This window comes from Tetrao urogallus, assembly GCF_951394365.1.
Source record: "Tetrao urogallus genome assembly, chromosome: Z".
Taxonomy (NCBI): Eukaryota; Metazoa; Chordata; class Aves; order Galliformes; family Phasianidae; genus Tetrao; species Tetrao urogallus.
This window is the reverse complement of record NC_136816.1, coordinates 12,438,290-12,461,558: the sequence shown is the minus strand read 5'-3', so window position 1 is coordinate 12,461,558 and position 23,269 is coordinate 12,438,290. Positions and strand designations below refer to the sequence as shown.

Below are 23,269 nucleotides of genomic sequence, written 5' to 3'. Positions count from 1 at the left end.
ATCCTTTATGAAACACTTTATGTTTGGCAGAGATTGGCCACGGGCAGTCCTGCCAAGTCCCCAGAAGCTTATCTCCTACATCTGGTTACAGTTCAAAGATGACGTTTATTTTCCTCTGAAGTGCTTCCCTAAATCAACTAACTACTTAATACTTCATGTCTGGTCTCTGTGTCATCTGTGCTAGTAAGTAAGAGCTCTTTGGACATCTCTCAGGATGCTTAAAGAGCACTGCAGGATAGGTTAAAAAGACCATAAACAATTAGCTAGCTCTGTTATTTAAAATAAAAGCATTTGATTATTAAATCTGCTTTTGCAGAAGATTTTCTAACATTCTGGAAGTTCTTTTTGGTGCTGGGGAGCTTCCAATTCCACTATGTTTTGCATGTATTTTCCATTTTAGCATTAGGTATTCTCCATTTAAGTAAAATATTGGAAAACTAAAGAGATGTGATAGAGAAGAATCAAAATCTAGAATTATAGGGCATAATGCTCATAATCCTTCTTTTGGCATAAAGTTGAGCTGGGAAGTTAAGGATAAGCCTTTGACCAGATGTCTGCTCCTCTCCCAGCAGATCTTTATGGTAAGCCTCCAGCTTATAGAAAAGTATCAAGATACCTCTGTACCACAACTATCACTGTTTCATCAGTGTAGTGTGTAATACATAGCTTAAGTGGCTCTGCAGGAGTACATGCAGACAAAGAGGAAGGGTGTAACTTGGAATGCCTGAATTAAATATAATGGAAATACACACTGTAAAATGAACAGATGCTATTTTGTTAGGATACAGTCAAAGCAATTACAAAACCAAGAAAACTCTCATTTTCTGTAAGAATGAGCCAAGAGATTTTTTTTTTTTTTTTTTTTTTTTTTTTTGTCTCTTTATTTAACTTCAAAAAAATTCCATTAGTGATTCTTCTCTTCAGAAATCAGTAGGCTGGCTGCAAAGGTATGCATTTTGGTCTTGTACTACAGTAATAAACTCCTATCACATTGTATCTGTTACTCACACTGGAATCTTTTTCTCTTGTCCTGCTTTCAAAGGAAACTTTGAGATGGCTATCAATAAATAACACGATAAATTAAATAAACAGCCTATTATCTATTTTTCTTTTCATTGGTTGGTGAAAAATTTGCACAAACTACACAGAACGAGGCCAGTAGAAAAAAAATACCACTTCATTGTTCCACTGAGACAGATAACACGCTGCTAAATATAGATTTTACAAAACTGCTGGCTTCTAAGTTCATAGGATTCATTTCCACTACTTCTCAGTGGCTCTTTCTCATCTGCCATGTCACTGTCTTTCATTTGTGCAAAATAAGCAGGAGAAGCTTTGCACTCTTGATGCCTGTCAAGAGATTTCAGGTGGATCAACATATGAAGAGTATAGGCGAGAACCAGCAGCAGAATCAGCGACATAACCAACCCCATAAGAATTGCTGGAGAGAAAAAGGATGCACAATCTTTGGCATAGGCAAAATGTCCTTCTTGAATGTTAAAACCTTGAATCTACAAAGAGAACAAAAGGGCTCATATTAAGTAAAATCTTTGCAAACAATTTTGTGAAGTTGCTCTGGTGCCACTGAAAGTTTTTGATTTAGTATCATCATCTTAAAAAATTAAATCTCGCAGTGATATCTGGAGTTCATAGTGAGCATATCCAGGTTAGTCTTCTGGAAACCAAAAGTTATTCTGATCTGCATCACTCTGTTGCCCAAAGGATTTGCAGTTCATATTTGAAACAAAATCTTCCACGATCACTCTCAATACTTTGGTCACATTTAATTGTAAGCAAGGTACCTTTCTGGTACAGTGCATTTCCAGTATCATTTGCTAAGAATTTCTAGACTCTCTGTTTCAAACTGCACAAATTTCAATGCACAAAACATGCATAATTGCCTACCCTAGCATTAGATTTTCATCGCCGGATTCAAGCAGCAATACCTGGTAACGAATCAGCCCAACTACAAGAAGGTGCATTCACCTACGGCCAGGACAAGTTTTACTTGTGGCTTCAGTTCTAGTGTGAAGTTCACCACACTCGCATTCACAGAGTTGACTGCTTCTCTAAGACGGGTCCTTGGACATTTACCAAATGGGGACTAAAAGGGCAAAGAAGTCCCGTGTCACTACATTTACTTCTTATATTGTTCTGCTTTACCCTTGCTAAAAAAAAAAGTACTGATGATGAGGCAGAGTAGAAGTACTCAGTGCAATCAGGGCTATTCGGCAATTTGGCTGGGATTCATCCCCTAAAACTTAGGTATCTAAAAGCAAAATATCCAAGCCGAGACATTTTAGAATCAACTATTGCCAAATTCAGAAATAATAGGCACTCTCAGCTGATGATTAATCTCATCCTATAATAAGGACTCAGGATGAGTCAGAAGAATTATCCACTGGCTTTAGAGGCAGACTGGGGTGACTGCAACCAGAGCACAACGTTGACATTTCTTGTCTTCAAAAATTGAGTTAGATGAATCCCAACCTTGATGATTGGTTTTAAGAGTCCAGCTCAGAGACATCTAATCTTGACAGTTAATTTTACTTATTAAGAGGAAACCCAAGCAAGACACTACAGAAAAGCTACATAGCCCTACATTTCCTTGACAGGAGAATGACTACAATAATTTAAATCTCCATTTGCATTTAATTTGTTTAAAGTTCTGTGGAGGTTAGACAAATTGTACACAGGAGATCATAACACTTTCTTGGAACTTAAGTACAGAATTTCCTATCAGTCTACCTTTGGAATCCATTTGGCCTAATTCAACAGCATTACCTGGAAATCAATGAAAGTAACTTCCCAGAGCTTTGAAACATCATTTGCAGAGCTCGGTATCAGGAGGGCATCATATCTCTGCAAGCTGCTCACGTGTTCACAGTGGAAGGAGTAACTTGCTGGTGCATATATTCTTGTTGCATTAAATGTTGCTTGTACAGAGTGGTTATAAAGAAGCTGCAGTCTCTGTAAGCTGAACCAATTCTGAACAGACAACTGGTAATAGCTGGTTGTTAGTAACAATCTGAAAATATTTTATGGGAAAAAAGAAGAATACAATAGCAAGTCTTAGAGTTGGAACTATTAGGTTCACATCTGATAATCTTGGAAGACCAACCAATATTATCAATTTCCTCCATTTATATTACTGCAAGCTCTCATAAGTCTGGAAAATAATTTGTGGTTCTTCAGTACAGTACTGTAGCTAAATGATTTTGTTGCTCTTCCCCACAGTGAGGAGAGCAGAAAGAGATTTTCAAAAAAAAAAAAAAAAAAAAAAGTCTGTATCCAACCTTGGTATTCACTTCCAGCAACAACAGAGGAAGTCTGTCAAACCTTGGTCTGCTGATACATACGCTCATATGCCTGTAAGGCACTTCCTGAAGACTCCAGTGATCACTTTGAGATGTGATGCAATTCACAAGAAAACAGTATAGATTTTATAGACATTAATGATAACACTTCATATGTGAAATGTGTTTCTCATTCCAAATGTACTAAATTGTTGTAATGGAAAAGGTAAACTTTTCTTTTGTTAGTGCTGTGTACTGTTGTTTCTTACAGTTCCTCAGGCTTCACAGAGAACACTACAGGTTCGTTACATACTCTGAGATGCTTACCTATTTTAACTTTAGTCATGTCACAGTAAATTAATAAGAGTGCATAGATGTGGAAGAAAAAAGGCTAAATCAGTATGATCCAGTATACACTCAATTTATGCATGGAGTCTTGGTAAAATACCACCACATACAAAAATTATTTACCAGGAAATGCTGTTTTCTTTGGTCACCAAGAAGCAAACATGAAGTAGGTCACAGTCTGATGCCTGTGCAGCCTACACTATCAGTTTTTTTCAACAAAATTTGCAAACAAAAAGTTAGCTAATTAGCAGAGTCTAGTAAATATCTGAGACTACTCAAATGAGATGACATGAACTTTTCTCATGCATAGAGAATTCAACATAGAAGAAAAAAATGCTGTAAGAAAATACAATAGGCAAATAATACAGTTGAAAATGACAGCTCTGTTAAATGCAAATGTCTTGATTATATCACAATATCATAAAATGTTTGGGTTGGAAAGAAGATAATTGAAGATAATCTAGTTCTGAGCCCCCTGCCAAGGACAGGGACACCTGCCACTAGCTCACCATATCAGCAGTTCTATTACATCATTTTTTTCATCTCTCCCTCCAAAAAATCACACAATTAATTGCATTCCAAAGATACTATTTGTATCTTTGATTGTGTAATATTATTCTTTATCATATTACTTACCTAATAACAAGACCCTTTAGATTTCCAATATCACCAAACTTCAGAGAAAGCCTAAGTCAAAAAGTAAGTAATGTCAGGCTAGACAAAAACTTCAAAAGTTTTAAGAGAAAAAACAGCATAGAAAATTAAGCACAGTTACAGACAGTCTTTTACTCAGTATACCTTTAAAATCTGTAGGAAAAAAAACTGCAATTATTAGATCTCCCTCCACTGAAATTCTGTAGCTCATATGTTAATTTGAATGAGACCTAGACTTTCCACAAAGAACACAAGATATTTAAATCCCGCTGTTTCATCCTCAGTTGATAATTAGGTGCATTTGATCTATGCTCACCTTTTCAAGTCAAAAAGGCTGATTTGTAATACATGTATTGGTCAAGTGTAACCTATACGTGCCGTTAAAAAGAGCTACATGTAAACAGGCATGTAATCCTCATCTTTTTAGGTTCTAGAGTATAATAAAAGCAGATAGTATGGAAGTTCGAATTTTACACATATGCATCTGTACAGCAATATAAATACACTGGCTGTGAGGTAGCTCTTCAAAGCTTCTGTGCAGTCATCACAGGCAACTAAAGTGAAAGGCCCTAGCACGTACAAAACTAATCAGAAACATACTGCAAACTATTTTATACTTTTTGTGAGCTTCTTCAGATGCTGAAAATTGCAGAACTTGTCAGCACCGAACGAGTATTCTGGATATTTCTTCCACAGCGAATATGTATTAAATTATTGTACAAGATGATACAAGCCAGTTGAATCATTGAGTAAACTTACATAACAACTCAATAACAAAAAGTGCATGTCTTCACAGGGACATACATATGTAGGTAGGTCTATACATTACCTGCAATCACTGCATTGTATTCACCCAGGTGCGCAATTGAAACACAGCTTGCAATTTGATTAAATATGTGTGGTGGGCACAAGAGGCGGAGCCAGCTGCACTGAACCCACCCTTCTGCAGCACTCCGTTGTTACCCACACAGTCCATGCTTGAACTACACACAATCGAGTCATAAAAATTACCACTACAAATCATGTAACAACATTAAAAGGTTCTGATCACGTGGAGCCACATTACTAGCCATCGAGGGCCACAAGTGGGTTGCCTTCTCCCCCATAACTACACCTTTCCTTGTTTTATTACAAAGGCATATCATAGTCCAAGGATAGACACATCACTAAAGAAGATTAGACACTGGCAAATAAGACATGAAATTTAGTTGCTTGATCCAGGAATTGGTACATAAAAACCAAACCAACAAACCACTGGCTAGTTTATTATATTAAATTTACATAGTAAATGCATATGCGTTTGTACCCAGGTCCTGGCTCCAGCTACTTTGCATTGATCAGGCAGTATAAAGCTATTATGAAGCTAATCCAAAACCACAGCACAGGACTGTCTTAGCAAAGAAGGCGTCAGACGAGAGAAGTTTAAGGGGCTTCTCTGGGTGAGAAAAACAGGACAATTCATCATGTGAGCACTCAGACAGATAATCTACTAAGTTGGTAAGCCACTATCCATCATATCTGAGAAGCCATGGTAGTCTGGTGAAATTCCCAGTGACTGGAAAAGGGGAAACGTAGCCCTAATTTTTAAAAAGAGAAAAAAGGAAGACCCAGGAAATAGAGGCCAATCACTCTCCCCTCCGTGCCTGGCAAGACCATGGAGCAGATCCTCCAAGAAACTACATTAAGGTACATGGAAAACAAAGAAATGTTGGTTGCCACCAACCACGGGTTCACTAAGGGCAAACTGTGACCTCATACGAGTGTTTACAGCATTGCTGGATAAGGGAAGAACTGACATCATCTACCTACAAAGCATTTGACATTGTACCACATGACATCTTTGTCTCTAAATGAAAGCAACATAGAGTTGACAAATGAGCCACTCAGTGGAATTGGCTAGCTGGTCGCACTCAAGGAGTTGAAGTAAGTGGCTCCATGTCCAGGTAGTGATAAAGGGTGCTCCTCAGAGGTCCATATTGAGTTTGGTACTATTAAACATCTTTGCTGGTGACACAGACAGTGAGACTGAGTGCACTCCCAGCAAGTGTGCAGATGACACCAATCGTAGCATCATAGGATATCCCAAGTTGAAAGGGATCCATAAAGATCAACAAGTCCAACTCCTGGCACCACAGAAAGATCAGACTGTATGACTGAGAGCATTGTCCAGACGCTTCTTAAACTCCAGCAGCTCAGTGCCATGACCACTGCGCTGGGAGTTCATTCCAATGCATTCAACTCACTGGAGGGACAGGATGCCATCAAGAGGGACTTGGACAGGCTTGAGGGACTTGGATGCCTACATGAACCTCCTGGAATTCAACAAGGATAAGTGCAGAGTTCTGCACCTGGGTCAGGACAATCTCAATTATGAATACAGGTCAGGAGATGAGTGGCTTAGGAGCCACTTAAGAGTACTCCCTGCAGTACTTAGGAGTACTGGTGAATGAAAAAGTGAACAGGAACGAGCAATGTGCACTTGCAGCAAAAAACATCAACTGTGTCCTGAGCTGCACTAAAAACAAAAGGTGTCGCTAGCAGGTTGAGGGAGCTGATTGTCCCTGTCTACACCACTTTGAAGAGATCCTAACTTGAGCACCCTGTTCAGCCCTGGGGCTCCTAGCACAAAGAACATGTGGATCTGTTGAAATGGGTCTTGAAGAGGCCACAAGGATGCTCAGAGGGTGGAACACCTCTCCAATAAAAAAAGGCTGTGGAAACATCTCTAGGATATTAAAAAAATGCATACCTTCCTAGTATGGCTATGGAATGGGAGGATTTGGGATCCAGTTAGGTTAACTGGTAGGAGCGAGGGAATGAACTGTTCATACTAGTAATTCATGCCAGAATAGTATGCAAACCTGTAGTTATTTCACCTTTAAGAACCAGCAATTCGTAAATCACATTCTGCAACAAGGGGCTACTTAAGTCTCTCTAAATACATAAGTGCATCTTTATGCTGTAAACAATAATGGCACATATCCTATGTGGAAGTAAGTAGTCCACCAACCAAAGTCACATACAGCCAGCCTCTAAATCCTGACATTTAGCATAGGGCCCATTATTCATTTTCCCAAAAAGCTACTGAAAATAGCTGGATACTGAAGAGATCAATAGCTCCAATCTCACAGATACTAATGGGAAACTGGTTGGCCACAAGGACTGACATTACTGAAGATGAAGACAGACATGTACGTCTATATGCTGTATGAAGCATTTATCTGAAAGCATCTAATGCACACTGCTTTGCTGGCTGCAATGTGCCTTGATGTACTGGGGCTCTATACTACATATTACGAGGTTTGTTTCTTCAATATTTACTTACTAGACTTGTTATCTGGTACTATTTCACTGACATCTTACATTGCATTGTCTTCACTGCAGTTTGAATCTCCAACATCCACTGTTGCATGGACACCAAATGTCTTCTCTGTCAAATCCAGCTGTGTGTGGTTTTCAAACTTAATCATGATCCTCTTGGCCCAGAAGAGAATGCAAGGGATGCCATTAACTGTGACATTGAGAGGGCTGTAGTGGCTGGGGGTGAATGGCCTCCAGGATGGTCTTTCCAGCTGCTCCTTTCTACTCAAGTTGTAGCTGACAACCTGAAGGATCATACAGAAGATAAATATCAAAAGGAGGGTACTGCAAGAGACATTCTCCATCCTACAATAAGGTAACCACTTGGAAAGCATTGCTAGAGCCAGGTCTTAGCTGCAGCAGTACTGAGGTAGGAATGCACAGACTTACCTGTCTCACCCCTCCCAACACTGGGCAATGTACCATACAGACCTTTAGCTCCAACACAACTGGCAAGATAGCTAATATAAGCTAAAGTTGTTTTTCTAGTCACTCTACAGAAGTATTATTAGAGTAACTGACATTTTTTTTATCCCATCTCAGCCCAGCACAATCAGAGCTGCCCAATACAAAAAGATGAAGCAATGCTGGAATCACAAGCTGCTCATCCCTGCAAAAGGCTCTCTAGGACTCAGCTGCGGCAAAGCATACAGCCTACCATACCAAAAACAATTTAGGCAGCTCTAAAGGTGGAAAAAAAAAATAATCAACTTTAAATTGACCTTAGACAGTTGCGCCCGTATCATGGTTCAGTGTGGATCTCTGCTTTTACAGAATCAGCAGTTCACAACATTAAACGCTGGGAACTGCAGCTTCCACCATGTTCTCAAAAGAGGTCAGAGAAAAAATCCTATCCCCTCTGCGCCAAAGAAAGACAATTTGACTGTGAGATTATATAAAGTGAGACAGTAAGTTAGGGTTCAGAAAGGATTTCAAAATTTGTCATTTTCGTATTTTAAGATTTCCAGATTTTAGCTCTTTTTCCACTATGCATGCATCCCATCTAAACATAATAATGCATGTAATGTCTTCATGGCTGTTTCACATTCAGCAAATTCAAAGCATGAACAAAAACAAAGCAGGTATTCTTTCTAAGTTTCAGTCACAAACAGCACCTTATCAGGCTCCAGAAGGGACACGGTTAAGCCCCAAAGCTTTGTCTTGGCTTAAAGAGATGGGTTTTTTTGCTGTTAAGATTAGCAAATCACATCTCCCAGCTCAGACCCTGAAAGACCCTTTTGATACTTGACCTCACATATAGCACAAGGCTGCTTTAGGAATTAAAATTAGTAAGTACTCACAGCAACAAGCAGAAAGCAAGGTAAGATCAGCAAGAAACACTGACTATGAATGTTATTTGGATAAGTAATAAGGCTGTGTTCTCAGAATTACCAATAAAATAAATTTTATAAACAACATATTTACATTAGAATGCATCACCTGCATGGTTTTTGATAGTGGAGCCTTTTCATTTCTGACAAGACCCACAGAGTGGACTCAGAAAATACTGATGGAATTTAAACCATCAGTTTTGCTTCAGATATTTTTTTTGTACCAAGCAAAATACTGGGCTCTGCAGTCAAATGCAATTGTACAGAAGAGGAGGAGTACAATTTGGTTCTTCTAGAACAACCCTGTGCCTGAGCCCAGTGACAGCACCAGCAATGAAGCCTTACCTCACTACTTAGAAAAGCGGAGATACTGAAATGCATGTTGGAAATCAGTAGCACACCATAATGACTCAGAATTTTGTTGGCTATTTCCTGTAAATAATAGACTATTTTATTCAATAATTGAAGTTAAAAGATCTCAGCATGTTTCTGAAGGAAAAAAAAAAAAAAAAGACAAAGCTTTTCCAATACAGTTCCTGCAAGCATTACCTGTGCAATTGCCACTTGATTTACATTCAATTTTGGCTTCACACCACCATCATAGCGTCGACCTGCAGATAAAAGTGTGTTATGAGCCCACACAGAACGCATCCACTCACTGTACAACCATAATCTTGCACATTCTGGCACAAGTAGCCTTGAACAAAATCTCTTATTTTGTTTTGGAAAATATGTGTCTCGATGCAAATATCACCTTCAACATCCATCTTATGTTTTAGTTTACCTTGCTCATAAAATAAAGTCTCCTTTTCAGTGAATATTTTGCCATCCTAGCTGGGAAGAACTCCAGTGGCCGAAAATGACAGGATTTAGCCTATCCATGTATACATGTGTATACATCTCACACTTAATAAAACCTTACTTTTTCTTTATGCAACAAGCGATTTTCAAAGTGTACGTGTTGAATTACAAGGCAAGAGCCTGTGTAGGAGTTTCTTTCCCTGCAGGGGACAGAGATGTGAACCTGTGACAAACAGATGGCCTGTCTATCTTCACTGTCAGGACAGTGAAGATTTGTAGGAGTGAACTCGCTTCACAGACTTTCTCACATCTTCACCCTTTAAACACTTAGCTCCGTTTTCATCTGGTTTAAAAAAAAAAAAACAACAAAGAAAGAAAGAAAAAAAAAAAAAGAAGACTTCTTTGTTCTATATTCTCACTATATTTCAAAGTCAATTAATACATGATTGTTTTAGCCAGGCAAATCCCTTAAAGGATATCTGTTAAGGGTAGATATGTTTTAACGGAACATTTGACAAAACAGTCAGCAATACCAGAAGGAGCAACTCCTGGGAATGAAGATTTTTTACAGCTGCACTGTCAAAGCCAGCATCCAGGCATTTAGCCCACTGAAAGCCTTACCAGTTCTTTGCAGAGAATCTTGATCTGAAACTACATGTGAACTAGAAGAGAAGAGAAAAATATTTACTTTACAGCATCTGAAGTCTCCAACAGGTTCACTAGGAAGAGTTCCTGCTGCTATGTTTCATTCAGTATAACATTCACAATAAAAAAAATACTTGAAAAGATGCATGCAAAGACCAGAACAATGTAAGGACAATGAGCAAGAGCGATACCAACTTAAATGTCTTCATCTTAGTGGCAGAATGGTGTGAGACACAGCATCATAAACTCATGTAGAAGGAACAGAGCAGCCTTGAAATCCATTTCTATCACGTCTAAGCAGTTCTGGCAGCAAGGGAATTTGATCCTTCTGCACCTGGCTCACTCAAAACCCATGTAACTCCATGAGCCAGCACAATGCCCAGGGGGCCAAGACCAATGGCATCCTGGCTTGTATCAGAACTAGTGCAGCCAGCAGGAGCAGAGAGGTGATCATCCCTCTGAACTCTGCTCTGCTGAGGCCGCACCTCAAGTACTGTGTTCAGTTTTGGGCCCCTCCGTACAAGAAGTCATCAAGGCTCTGGAGTATGTCCAGAGAAGGGCAGTGAAGCTAGTGAGGGGTCCAGAGCACGTGTCCTGGGGGAGTTCCCACTGAGGGAACTGGGTTTATTCAATCTGGAGAAAAGGATGCTTGGGGAAGCCCTTATTGCCCTCTACAACTCCTTGAGAGGAGGGTGTAGCAAGGTGGCGAGTGGCCTCTTCTCCCATGTAACAGTGATAGGACAAGAAGGAAAGGCTTCAAGTTGCACCAGGGTAGGTCCAAGCTGGAAAAAAATTCTTCTCAGAAACAGTGATGAGGTATTGGAACAGGCTGCCCAGGGAAATGGTGGAGTCACTGTCCCTGGAAGTGTTCAAAAGAACAGGGCAGATGTGGCACTGAGGGACATGGGTGATGACCATGTTGGAGGCGGGTTGATGGTTGGACTGGATAATCTTAGAAGTTTTTTCCAGCCTTAACGATTCTATTATTCTATCATCTCACACATAACATCTTGTTTACACTCATGGTTTGGAAGGGCAAGAGGCTCCTTCTTGTGATCAGTGCCTCCCTAGCAAAAGCATTTTTTCATAAGCATACTCTGTGCTGTCAAGGATAGACCTGTTGTGCACCCCTGCAAACTCCTCAAACCCAGAAGGCAAAACAGAGAAAAGTGAGGGGAGTTCATATCCCAGCTTGTCACTTTGTCACCAAACACCAGGCCTGATGAGCAGCTCTGCTCCTGACCACACAGGACGCTCAGTCCCTTTAGCAACCAAGGCAATAAAACAGAAGACAGTCTCCAGATAAAATGAGACACAGTACCAAAAGACAGCTACGATCTGCAGCACAATGCAGTGATTCTAATATGAGCTGAATGAGCCAAAAAGATCTTATAAGAAGTTCAATATAGATAACATTGTTCAAAATCAGTTTGGCAGTTTTAATTAAACAAAGTGAGCCCAGCTCTTTCTCCAGTCAAAAGCTGTTAAATACCACAGACTTCAAAAAGATGGTGCACTTTCAGCCATTCTCACCACGTTTCTGAGCCAGGTGTTAGTGCTAGGATAGTTTTTTTAAACCACTGCTTCACAAGAAAGGAGCAGAAGCAAAGTAGTTTTGCTGTATCTACCAAACCTAAACAATCCAGAGCATAATTCCAAAGCAAATTTGTTTACTGTAACTTCAATAGGATCCCACTGAGATGCATATACTGGACGTATACATCAACCGCCCTTAACCCAAGACTCACTCTGGCCCAACCTGCACCAGAAAGACATGGTTAGATCACACAGCAGACTTCAGCATCTCCAAGAGTCCAGTGCAAGGAACAAAAACTGGCAGTCTCAAGATATGACCATAATAGACTTAATTTTGTTGTCTTGACCAGACAAAGCTCTCTCTAAGCTTCTTTACTGACTAGGAGCACAGGCTGTGTCATCTGGGCCCAACGGTAATTTCCTCTCTCCGTTTTTCAGGACAGATTGTGCCTTTGGGACAGAGAAGGCAGTAGATCATCTGGGCATTTTTTCTTAGTAAAAGCTATAAAAATGAGGCACACCAAAAAGAAATTGATGTGAATTATTTAGATACTAACTCTAGTTATATTTGGTTGTATCTATATATATTTAATTATGTTAGTTATACACTTAGCTTCTTTGCATATGCTTAGTTAAAAGCTCAAGGCCCATTATTCCATTTGGAAACTGCCATGCTGAAGCAAGTAGACTAAAACTAGGATGTGAGGAGACAAGTGAAATTGCATAATTCAGTTAATTTCATCACTGAGAGGTTTTTATGTTGGTCCGAAAGAGAAATGGTTGGTTATGGTATTATGAATGTTGATAAGAAAAGTCATTACTTATCTCCCATCTGGGATAATGCTAATACCACGGCCATGCCAAGTGGTTCACCTAAAGGAATACTAATTGATAAACAACATCAAGCCCTCAGGAGAACAAAGAATGAATGAACATATGAGGCAGCATACTCGTGACAAAAAACTCTGCAGGGTTATACCTTGAACACAGATACAAATGCCCTCCACACAGACTGTGAGGCTCAGGCTGAAGTCTGTGACAACGCAGTCTGACGCCTTCACTTCACATGCAATAAACCACAGCAATGCACAGCCATGCTGCTCCTGAAGGCCAAATTGCTTTTTCCAGCACAAAGGTATTCAAATATAGATGAATGTGCACAGCTGATGAAATATTCATGCTTTCATGAGGAACGCAGTATAGAGCACGACCCAGGAATCACCGCTAAGTACCACAGTATGACAAATGCTCTCAGCCACATGGCAGTCTTCTCACACACTTGCAGGCAGAGGCAAAGGAGCGGAATGCCTCCACCTGGGTACTACTTTTTCTTACCCTGCTCACCAGCAATGCCAGCTGCCTACTGCGTGAAACCCCACTAAAGGGTTTGCTCTGTCTCACTACAGCCCAACTTCTGTGGCACAGACAGTGGTATATGGTAAGGATCGCCTCCGTTTCTCTGAACAGAAAAAATCTGACAGTTTTATCAGTCCATCAACTGCATTTGACATTTATAACCCTGAGGTTTCATGGAAGCATGTCATCTGTGACAGAAACAGGTGGCCTTCAATTTGACACATCCCAGTGTCAAATCAGAGGCCCTTTCAGCCAAGACCAATTGACAGGTGATTTCTGGCAGCCAGTTGCTTTTGCCCTCATAAGATGAAAGCATTGTAAGAAATAATGGGAAAAGTTAATGGTGAAATAAGAGCACTTATTTGCTTGTATACACAAAACATTAACTACAGTAAGGGGAGAAAGGAAACTACCTCTAGCTAGCCCTAGAGCTTTCTTCTCCACTGCCTGCAAAACTGTCAATAGAGGGGCTGCGAATCAGTAAGAGCAAATCATTTTAGCAAACAAAAACATACACATGACTTATAAAAACGTAATTCTTTTTCAGCCATTCTGCCCTACAGTAACTTCAAATTCAGGAGCACACACAGTGTATGATGTGAGGACTAACATATTTCTTTACCAATTCAGAAATAACTAGCCCAGACATATGCAGGCAATATGCTGTATGTTGAACTTATCATTCTTAGTGTGTCAGGAGCCCACATGAAATTGGCTTAGCCCTAATACAAAGCACTGGGATGACTAATCACTATGTAAAACCCAATTAAATAAGATTATAAGAATAAAGAAGTGTAAATTCCCTCTTATCAGACAACCTTATCCATCTACATAAGATAACAAAGTCTAACTTTGTATCTAAAATGTTCATGTATATTCCACCCCTTGAAGACTCTCATGCGAGCAGCCTTTTGGCCACTGAAGTGATCAAAAATAAATAACCTGGAATGCAAAAATAATCAAGTGTAGAGGCCATACTTTTCATGCTATGAGCTTACAATGTTTCAGGTGAAGCAATACAAAGGCTGTCGTTTACTTTTCATATCACTGCTCTCACAAACTGCATCAGGTGCCAAAATATACTCCGCTGCAGTATTTACTCCAATCATCACTCACTCGCGTTGTGCAGATGCAGACTACCTCACTGACTGCAAAACTGGTCTCAATCACTTATGAAGTATTTATTTGAAAAATAATGTGAACCTTCCTACTCACTAAATGTGAAATTATAATGACCAAAGGAGAGGAATGCTTACTGAGCAGCTGGCAGCAACAGCCAGATTGTAGTCCCAGGGACGCTGTTCATATGTAGTATCTCCACAGTTATTAAATCATAATTGTGAGTCACATTCAAAGTAAAATCTAGTTCCTCCTAAGAAATGTACCTAACAAAAACTGTAATTAAATTTAGAATACATCTGCTGAAGTTATATCATTAAAAAAAAAAAATCTACAAAGCCTGCATCTCTTTACAGATTTTAAATATTTAGTGTCACATTTGGGTAGCTCTATTTGTGATGGAACATAGGGAGACAGATTTACATAATTATTTTATTTTGCACTGAGTATTGTTTGATCTGTACTTTAATAGAGTTAGGACCTACAAAAAATTATAGTTTTGAATACCAATAACAAAACTGAGCTCGCAGAAAGCGAATTATAGGTATGATCTCACCTCGACTGAATGCAAAAGTTGAATTCCCATTCAATTCAACAGCAATAGAAGCACAACTACATTTCCTAACTTTTATTAGAATAAAGTTCATGCAATGTTTCACTCCCTTCTCTCAAATTTTGATCTGATAGCAAAGAAGTGCAATTATTCTAAGAAGGCACCGACAAATCTGAAAACTGGCAGAGGAGTACAAGAAGTAAGCTATTTAAATGAAAACATGTTGTAGCACTTACTGGTAACTGACTACCAGCTCTCGTAATACAAGCTTAAGCAAATCACCACACGTCCTTCTTGCCAGCAGTGATCTTCATCAGCATATCTGATGTTTGTTACTAGTGACTTGGGGACATGATTCAACAAACAGTTTAGGCTCTTTATACTTTTATATTGCTTGGCATTAGAAAGTCCTCTTTCTTTTAACTTGGGCTTCCTATTAACACTTCACTAAGTTAAAAAATGGCACAATAAACAGCGATGAATCCAAATTCCTTCCAATTTCTTAACCATAAGACTTCTTAGCAATGCTGAATTCACGCTTCTGTACAAGTAGAATATATTAGCATGCATGTTTCATGGAGTAGTTTTCACACCCTTCTTGCTATTCTATTTCTTAAATAAAAATAAAAATAAATAAATAAACAAATAAAATAAGAGAATGAAGTAGAAAAAGGCCAGGGAAAGTCAAAGCAAGAGAGTTATGAGCAAGAGAATCATTAAATGTAAGACAGATGCTCAGAAAACATTCATTTTAAAACCATTTTTAGTGTTACACATAGAATTGTTTTAAAGTTGTTTTCTTACACGGCGTAGGCTTCAAAATTCTTACTAATTTCTACATTCACCCCAGCTGTTCTCTGAGAGGAGAACTGAAATCATGCCCTGATATTCCAAACCACAGCAAGATCTTCCACACGACACACACCACTAAAGGTCCCCATTCAACACACGCACCCAACTTCACCAAGTCAGCAAGTGCTCCATCACTCACCTGCCATCCACTGTGGCTAGCGTTTGTTCCACAGCTGCTGCGAAGCCCAGACACGAGAACAGAACGAACAACCTAAGTGCGACGTTTCTTTCCATGGAGAAGAGCCGATGCCTCCACACCGAGCACATTTGCTCCTCTGGGCTGGGGACGGCTGCGCGGCCCCGCACGCCCGGCGGTGTGATGGACAGCAGATGCAGCCAACGAGAGCCGTCCCTGCTCTGGTACCCGGCGGGAGAAAGTCTCTGTGTGTTCCTGTGTTCACACGTACACTGACTGCATGCACCGACAGCAGGCACGGCCCATGTCCCTGCGAAAGATTATTGGTTTGGGGGGAAAATGTACTGGGATGTGCGAGATGTCTTTCAGGAAGGAAAAAAAAAAAGAAAGAAAAAAAAAAAAAGAAAGAAAGAAAAAAAAAAAAAAAGAAAAGAAAGAGAGAAAGAAGAAGGAGAAAAAAAGAAAGAAAAAAAAAAGGGTGGTTCTACAAGCTCTGACTACACTAAAACTGCACTGAGCAGCTTGTTATCTAAGCCTTACAGAAGGGTAAAGTTATGTTTCCAAACAGCTCATAAATTTTCCTATCTGTATAATTTAATAAGGATTATTTGTATTCTAAAGAAGACTTACAATACCTTTACAATACTAGTGCTAGCTCCATTTTACTGATGTGGAATTAGACTTAGCTCAGAAGTCAAACATTCAGAGTTGGTTAACTTCAGTTTCACTCAATTTGTGTGCACCCACCTCTCTGGTTAGATGTTTACATACCCACAGACAACACAAAGCAGAACTAACATTGCCAAACGTCCACAGAATGACAGCACCTCCATTTGGGAATTGTCAGACTGAGGCACCAGGGTCCACACGTAGCACAGGTTGGATCAGGTTGTTCTGACGAGGACACCTGCTTCTACAAGACCTCTGTCCTCATGTGACTCATCAGAACGGACTTCCAAGTTGGACATTAGGAAAATGTCCTGACTGGAAGAGCGCTTGGACGTTGGAACAGGCTGCCCAGGGTGGTGGTTGGAGTCACTGTTCCTGGAAGTCTTCAGGAAACATGGAGACATGGCGTGGATAGACACAGTTAGTGGGCATGGCGCGGATGGGCTGAAGTGTTGGACTCGATGATCTTAGTAGTCTTTTCCAACCTTAATAATTCTATGGTTCTATGACTGCAGTTCTATCTGTGCGGGGTAAGAGGAGGGTAGGGCACAATGATTTCTCAAACCTACCGTCCATGCACTTTCTTTACATAAACTCACTAACAGCAACTTGTAATCAAAGCATCTACACAGGGAAAGCTGAAGTAAGGGTGCTTTCCGCTGGATCCACTGTCAAAACCGTGCTCTTCCACCTGCTCACATTCGGTCTGGCCTCAGTCATGAGCATAGCTACGACTGGTGATCAAATTGAGAAAAAACCTCTGACAGAAATGCCTTTTTAGTATAGCTTTCAGCATCTGCAGCCCACTCTTGAAAGATCAGTCTTGAGAGGCAGTTCAGACCAGCGCTCAGCTCACATTTGCAGCCATGCTGCACCTTTTTCACTTAAATAACCGGGCAGGAGATAGCCACAACCAGTTGCAGCCAACAGCTGCCTTTATGCATCTGTGTATTAATGTTCATACACCATACCCAACCAATACCCAATCTACACCCAACCGTAAGGCACGTTAATGCCTTGTGTGGCAGCTAATGTAAGCTACCCACTGATGTGATCACAGAATAAGACCTACTTCACTGATTAAGAGCTCCTGTCTATTGCATTCCAGATACAAGATTAAGATAGGGGCTTTAGCATTGCAACTATTCAAAAGGATTTGCCATCTTAATTTCTCTTTCAGGGATACAGAGACTACTCACTAATCTTAAAAATCTCTCAACAGCTTGTCCAGAGCCATGCTGCTTCTATCCAATTTAAGGTGGAATCTAAATACTTATGAGAATCCTCACATGAAAAATGAGGTGAGAGCAGTGAAAAATAATGAACAAGGGACAATAAGCTCAACATTTTCCATGTAAAACCAGAAATTTCTGATGCCAAATGCAGAATAAATACACCAGTAAAGAGAAGTGGCTGCAAACTTTATGAAATCATGAAAGGAGGCAGAAGTGTCACACACATTTCTAAAAATTAGTAAGCCACAAAAAATAAAAGATGTTAAATTCTCTAAATCCCTGATAAATCCCTGAACATAGTTCCTTTTAAACAAGTTTTTGAGTTTTTTAGCTTTTTTTTTTTTTTTTGCTTGTTTGTTTTGTTTTTAAATAAAAATGCAGTCTTCCTATTTGTACCTTGGGATTTCACACATGTGGGTATTTTGTACATGTTCATTTTTCACTGGTACAGGAGCAAATGCTAAGAAAGAAAAATGCTGAAATACAAATACTTGCTGCACACAGTTAACAAACTGTGTGTCCTCTGAGGTGAGAAAGGGAGATAAAATGGTATCGACAAGACTTGGCAGACCACAGCTAAACTAAATCTCTATAGGCTGAATTCAATGAAAAGTCCATTCTCTGTCAACAGAATGTATATTTAATTGTTCTTCTGCCAGCATATTTCTGCGGGGGTTGCAGTCTTACAGAGAAAATGCTTTTTCAGTCCATGTTTCACAGAGAGAGTAGAAAAGTACATATGAGTGTGCTCAGACGTAAGGTTCTTTTCAGACAACTAATAGAACACATAATGCCAAACTGCTAACACAGTTAAACCAATATGAAAATATTCTGACTTTCTCACTACATACTACTAGCACATGCTGATAGGAATTCACTAACTAGCAGTCATCACTTGACAAACTGAGAGAAGGAATGAAGAAAAGTCTTTCCTTACCTCTTGGCATTTGCTGATAATATAAAGCATTCTATGCCATTCTTAAAAAGGTTCCTTTTGGTTGAACTTCAAGAATAAACAGACTAAACTGAAAGCAAAGAAGCCATCCTATGCATACACTTTGTTCCGGTGAAGAATTATGACAAACATCCAACTCTGCAACAAAATTTCTATGAAGCCTGTAAAGGAAACTTTTTGAATGGAGCCTCTATGCAGGAGTCTTGATTAGATGAGCTCTTGTGATTTGGTTGACAAGCTACTGTGTATATTTGCATGTTTTATGTTGAAATCACACAGACAAGCAAAGCTTAATCAAATGTACCTTAATCTGCAACTACATACATACTCAGTGGACAAAGGGTGAACAAAGGATCATGTGCAAAACCCAAATTCTGTTTTATGGAACACACAAGGTTGCATTCAGTTCCATAAATGCATCCAACAAACTTCCTAGGGGAATAACAATAAGTTTTGTCTGCATCTCGCAAGAAGGACTATGGTGGGCTGACTGGCTACTATTTCAAATAAGAAAAATAAAATACTGTTTTATTGTCATGATTTCTCCATCTGACAATAAGATACTGCTTAGGATTACTCTTCAAGCAAAACTTCTCCTTGGGGTGATTAAGCTGCTATCACTCATTTATTTCTTAGCAACGTGGTATTTCAAACACCTCTGCTGCAAAATGAATAGCAGTCAGAGGGAAGACATAGATCTCATTGTCCCTCTTTTTGGATCTGCTCTTACTGCTCTTATTGTTTGGAATTTATCTTGCAGAAAAGGTAGTAAAGAAAGCAGTTGGCAATTCAGAGAAGGATTCAGAGTTTCATGTGGGTTGTGAAGCAAAAAAATCAAAGACCGATAGGTAAGCCAATCAGCATTCCTGGCCTTCCACACACCCCCAAGTGTGTCACCACAGTTCAGCAAGCCTTCTGTCAAAGAAGATGATTACATAAATGTTGATGGAGGCCTAGAGATGACAGCTGTTCTGCCTCATGCTGCAGTGATTATGTACGCAGTGAGTTTGCATGCAACGAACGAGAGTGCACACATAATTTTAAACATGGATAATTTATCTCTTTGGAGGGCATCTCCTCAGGCAGACAATGGCACAATTTATTTTCAACACAGTTTACCTTCAGATGACATATCAGGTCACTGTGATCAGAACAGCTTTTTAAAGTAACATGCCTAACAAAATAACTAAGTATGACATATAAGCAACTGTACAAACACTTCAGAAACCATTAGTATTTTTGTAGACTAAGATAAGGTGTTCCTCTGGTTCACAGCTACAATGGATTGATTCCTGAAATACAACAAAAGTATGGGCAAAAAAATTAGCTTTATCTAGAGTTTATCCCAGTTTCAGCAAAATCTCCTCTTGGCAACTAATTTGTCTATGTGCTTTTCAACCATCTACACCACACAGCGATTACAGATTAGGTTAGATCTTACGAGAAAACTCTCCACAGTGGGAGTGCTGAGGCCCTGGCACAGCTGCCATGGGGCTGTGGCACCCCACCCCTAAAGGCCTCAGGTTGGATGGGGCCCTGGGCAGCCTCATCTGGGGGGAGGGCAACGTGCCCACAAGAAAGAGTTGGAACTGGGTGGGCTCTAACATGTCTTCCAATCCAAGTCACTCTACGATCCTATGAGTATATGGGGGGGGGGGGGGAGGGGAAAGAAAAAAAAAAGGAAAAAATAGAGCAGTCTGGGCCACAGCACTGATCTACCACGGCGAAGGGAGGTCCCCACACCCTAGCGCATGGAGCAAGCGGAACGCACCCCCAGCTCCCCGCGAGCACGCCGCGGAGCACAAAGGCGCCAGGCACACGGGGGCCTCCCCCCGCCTATTCACAGCGGCAAAATGGAGGCGCCCGCCCGAGAGCCGGCGAGCTCACAGCGCCCCCTTGGGGCCGGGCGGTCGCCAGCTCCTCGGGAAGAGCCGGCGCAGCTCTGCGTCCCCGTCGCAGATGACACCTAAGCCTTGGCGCGTTACCGAGCAATTCCCTTAATAACGCATCGAAGACCACAGTTTGCTTCAGTACGCTCCGTCACAATTTCCTTCCTAACGGCTTTTATACACTTAATTAGTCCTGATCCTCTGTAAGACTTTAAAACATCCTTACGAATTTAATCTCTTTAAACTATCGGACCGGGGCTCCCGAACGCCCATCGCCGGCTCCGCACGCGCCCAAAGCGGTCACACTCCGCCTCAGGCGGCTCACGGCCGCCCCGCCCGGCGAGGTCGCCCCGCGCCTGCCGGCTGTTTTCAGTCAGGCGCGGCGCGGGCAGCCCGCGGGGGTCCTCGCGAGCGCGACTAGGCGGCGCACAGCGGGCGGGGCGCTTCCTTTTGCGCTCGGCAGTCACTGTGGCAGGATGGGTGAGCGCTGTTGGGCAGGGCCGGGGGCCCGGGGGTGCGGGGCCTGGGCTGAAGGGGTCGGGGCGGCGGCGAGGTTGGGGGGCTGGTTCCTTCATTTATCTCGGAGCCTGATGGCCCTGGCCGCGCCGCTTCCACGGAACCACGGCGGCGTGGCCATTTCGCTCCGCGTGGCCGGGCGGCAGCGGGGCGGCTGGGCCTCGGAGCGCCTCCTCACCTTTCCGTCCCGCCTCCCGCAGGGAAGTGCCGTGGTCTCCGCACCGCTCGCAAGCTGCGCAGCCACCGCCGCGACCAGAAGTGGCACGACAAGCAGTACAAGAAGGCTCACCTGGGCACGGCGCTGAAGGCCAACCCGTTTGGCGGCGCGTCCCACGCCAAGGGGATCGTCCTGGAGAAAGTGTGCGTCAGCCTGCGCTGCTGGGGGCCGGGGGGCGGCGGGCACGGGGAGGCACCGGGCCTCGGGAAGGGGCCGCGGGGAAGCAGCCAGCATAAGCTGTTCTAATTCATGTATTTTGTTATACAGCACCTAGCGTTAGCGAGCTCTAGGACGTCTGTTATTGCTGCTTTATTTTGCTAGGTTAATAAACGTCGCTTAAGAAATGAAGCAGTACATTCTTATTGACCTAATGTAGGGGTGGATGGTGGGATTTTTTGTTTCTTACAGCTAAGACCTAAGGGCTTCTTATTTTTCAGCTTTATTTCCTGAATTAGGATATGTAGGAGAAGAGGTAGTTGTGTAATTAAGCTTTAGTACTGAGTAGCTCTACATGCATCAGTGATACCTTTCTGTTTTGAAATACATGTCCAGCCTGTACGTAAAAAAATTTAGTAATATGTTGTGGTGCAGTGAGAGTCTGCTAGCTCATGAAATAATTTTTTTGCTGATGTGTTTTCACGTGTTTTCATTTTAGTGGAGTAGAAGCTAAACAGCCCAACTCTGCTATCAGGAAGTGTGTGAGAGTCCAACTCATTAAGAATGGCAAAAAAATAACAGCCTTTGTTCCCAACGATGGCTGCCTGAACTTCATTGAGGTGAGTGATACCCAGGAACTGACTGATACGTGTGTTAAGGTAAAGAAACACAGAACGGATGGACTTAGTTGATGGTTAGACAAGGTTTCATGTCATTCTGAACAGTGTGTATCTTAATGTGGTAGCTGCAGAGGGAGGCAGAAGACGTCAGAGGCAATTTCATACTTTCCATTTTGTTGGCAAAGACAGTTTTCAGTGTTCCTGCTGCAAGCTAAATAATATTACCCTCTCCAAAACGCTGAAGGGGATATTAATCTGTGTGCCTATTGAAAGCCTTCAGTATTTCTTGTCCTTTCCCTAGAAAGTTTGTACTAGGGCTCAGATTTATTGCAGATTCTTTCAGGTATCTGGGCAGACTTGTTGTTGATAGCTTTGTAACTGCATGTTTTTTTATTGCAGGAAAATGATGAAGTGCTGGTTGCTGGTTTTGGTCGGAAGGGTCACGCTGTTGGTGACATTCCTGGAGTTCGCTTCAAGGTTGTCAAAGTAGCCAATGTTTCTCTGTTGGCCTTGTACAAGGGCAAGAAAGAGAGACCAAGATCATAAATTTCTATTAACTTGCCAAGAATATCAATAAAATTTTTGATTGGAAAAGTTTCTATCTCTTTATTTAAGATTCAGAGTATTTTGCAAGCAATGGGTCTGTCACAGGCAGGGTACACTGCCCTGTGTTGCAATAGGTTTTTCCTTAATGTAGCACATGCTTTGCTGTTGAATGAAAGAAGACAGCCAGAGCATTCTTGCAACCAGCATGTTAGCTCAAAAGTTTCCAAGTTTACTCCACAGCAGCTGTTTGCCTGGAAATTCAGAGATTTACTTCATGGTTTGAAATTATGTTTTGGGTCTCCTTCCAGTTGTCAGAGCCTTCATGAAGGCTTATGCTGCCAGGATGGAACAATAGATGCTTCTAAGGTCTCTGTCCCTTTGTAAGCCCTTTCTGAAAGCTGTTGCAAAGGTGGTTTCATCAAAGAAAGTTACTGAATAGTCATACTGCCACATGAACTTCAGGTCTGAGTATGATGCTA

General features: G+C 41.2%; 2 protein-coding genes across 2 annotated transcripts; one reads left to right on the top strand and one right to left on the bottom strand.

The window, feature by feature from the left end:
• Nucleotides 1-1,208: 1,208 nt before the first annotated feature.
• On the bottom strand, nt 1,209-16,085 carry LOC306957318 (V-type proton ATPase subunit S1-like protein; the record flags this gene model as incomplete). Its single annotated transcript, XM_079548722.1, has 7 exons — nt 1,209-1,511; nt 2,785-3,028; nt 4,281-4,331; nt 7,662-7,903; nt 9,539-9,600; nt 10,412-10,452; nt 15,991-16,085. 7 exons carry the CDS (start codon nt 16,083-16,085, stop codon nt 1,209-1,211), a joined length of 1,038 nt encoding a protein of 345 aa, XP_079404848.1.
• Nucleotides 16,086-21,325: 5,240 nt separating this feature from the next.
• RPS23 (ribosomal protein S23) lies at nt 21,326-22,832 on the top strand (the record flags this gene model as incomplete). The annotated part of the gene is made up of 4 exons (XM_079548618.1): nt 21,326-21,404; nt 21,452-21,611; nt 22,124-22,244; nt 22,644-22,832. 4 exons carry the CDS (start codon nt 21,326-21,328, stop codon nt 22,788-22,790), a joined length of 507 nt encoding a protein of 168 aa, XP_079404744.1. The 3' UTR covers nt 22,791-22,832.
• Nucleotides 22,833-23,269: the final 437 nt, after the last annotated feature.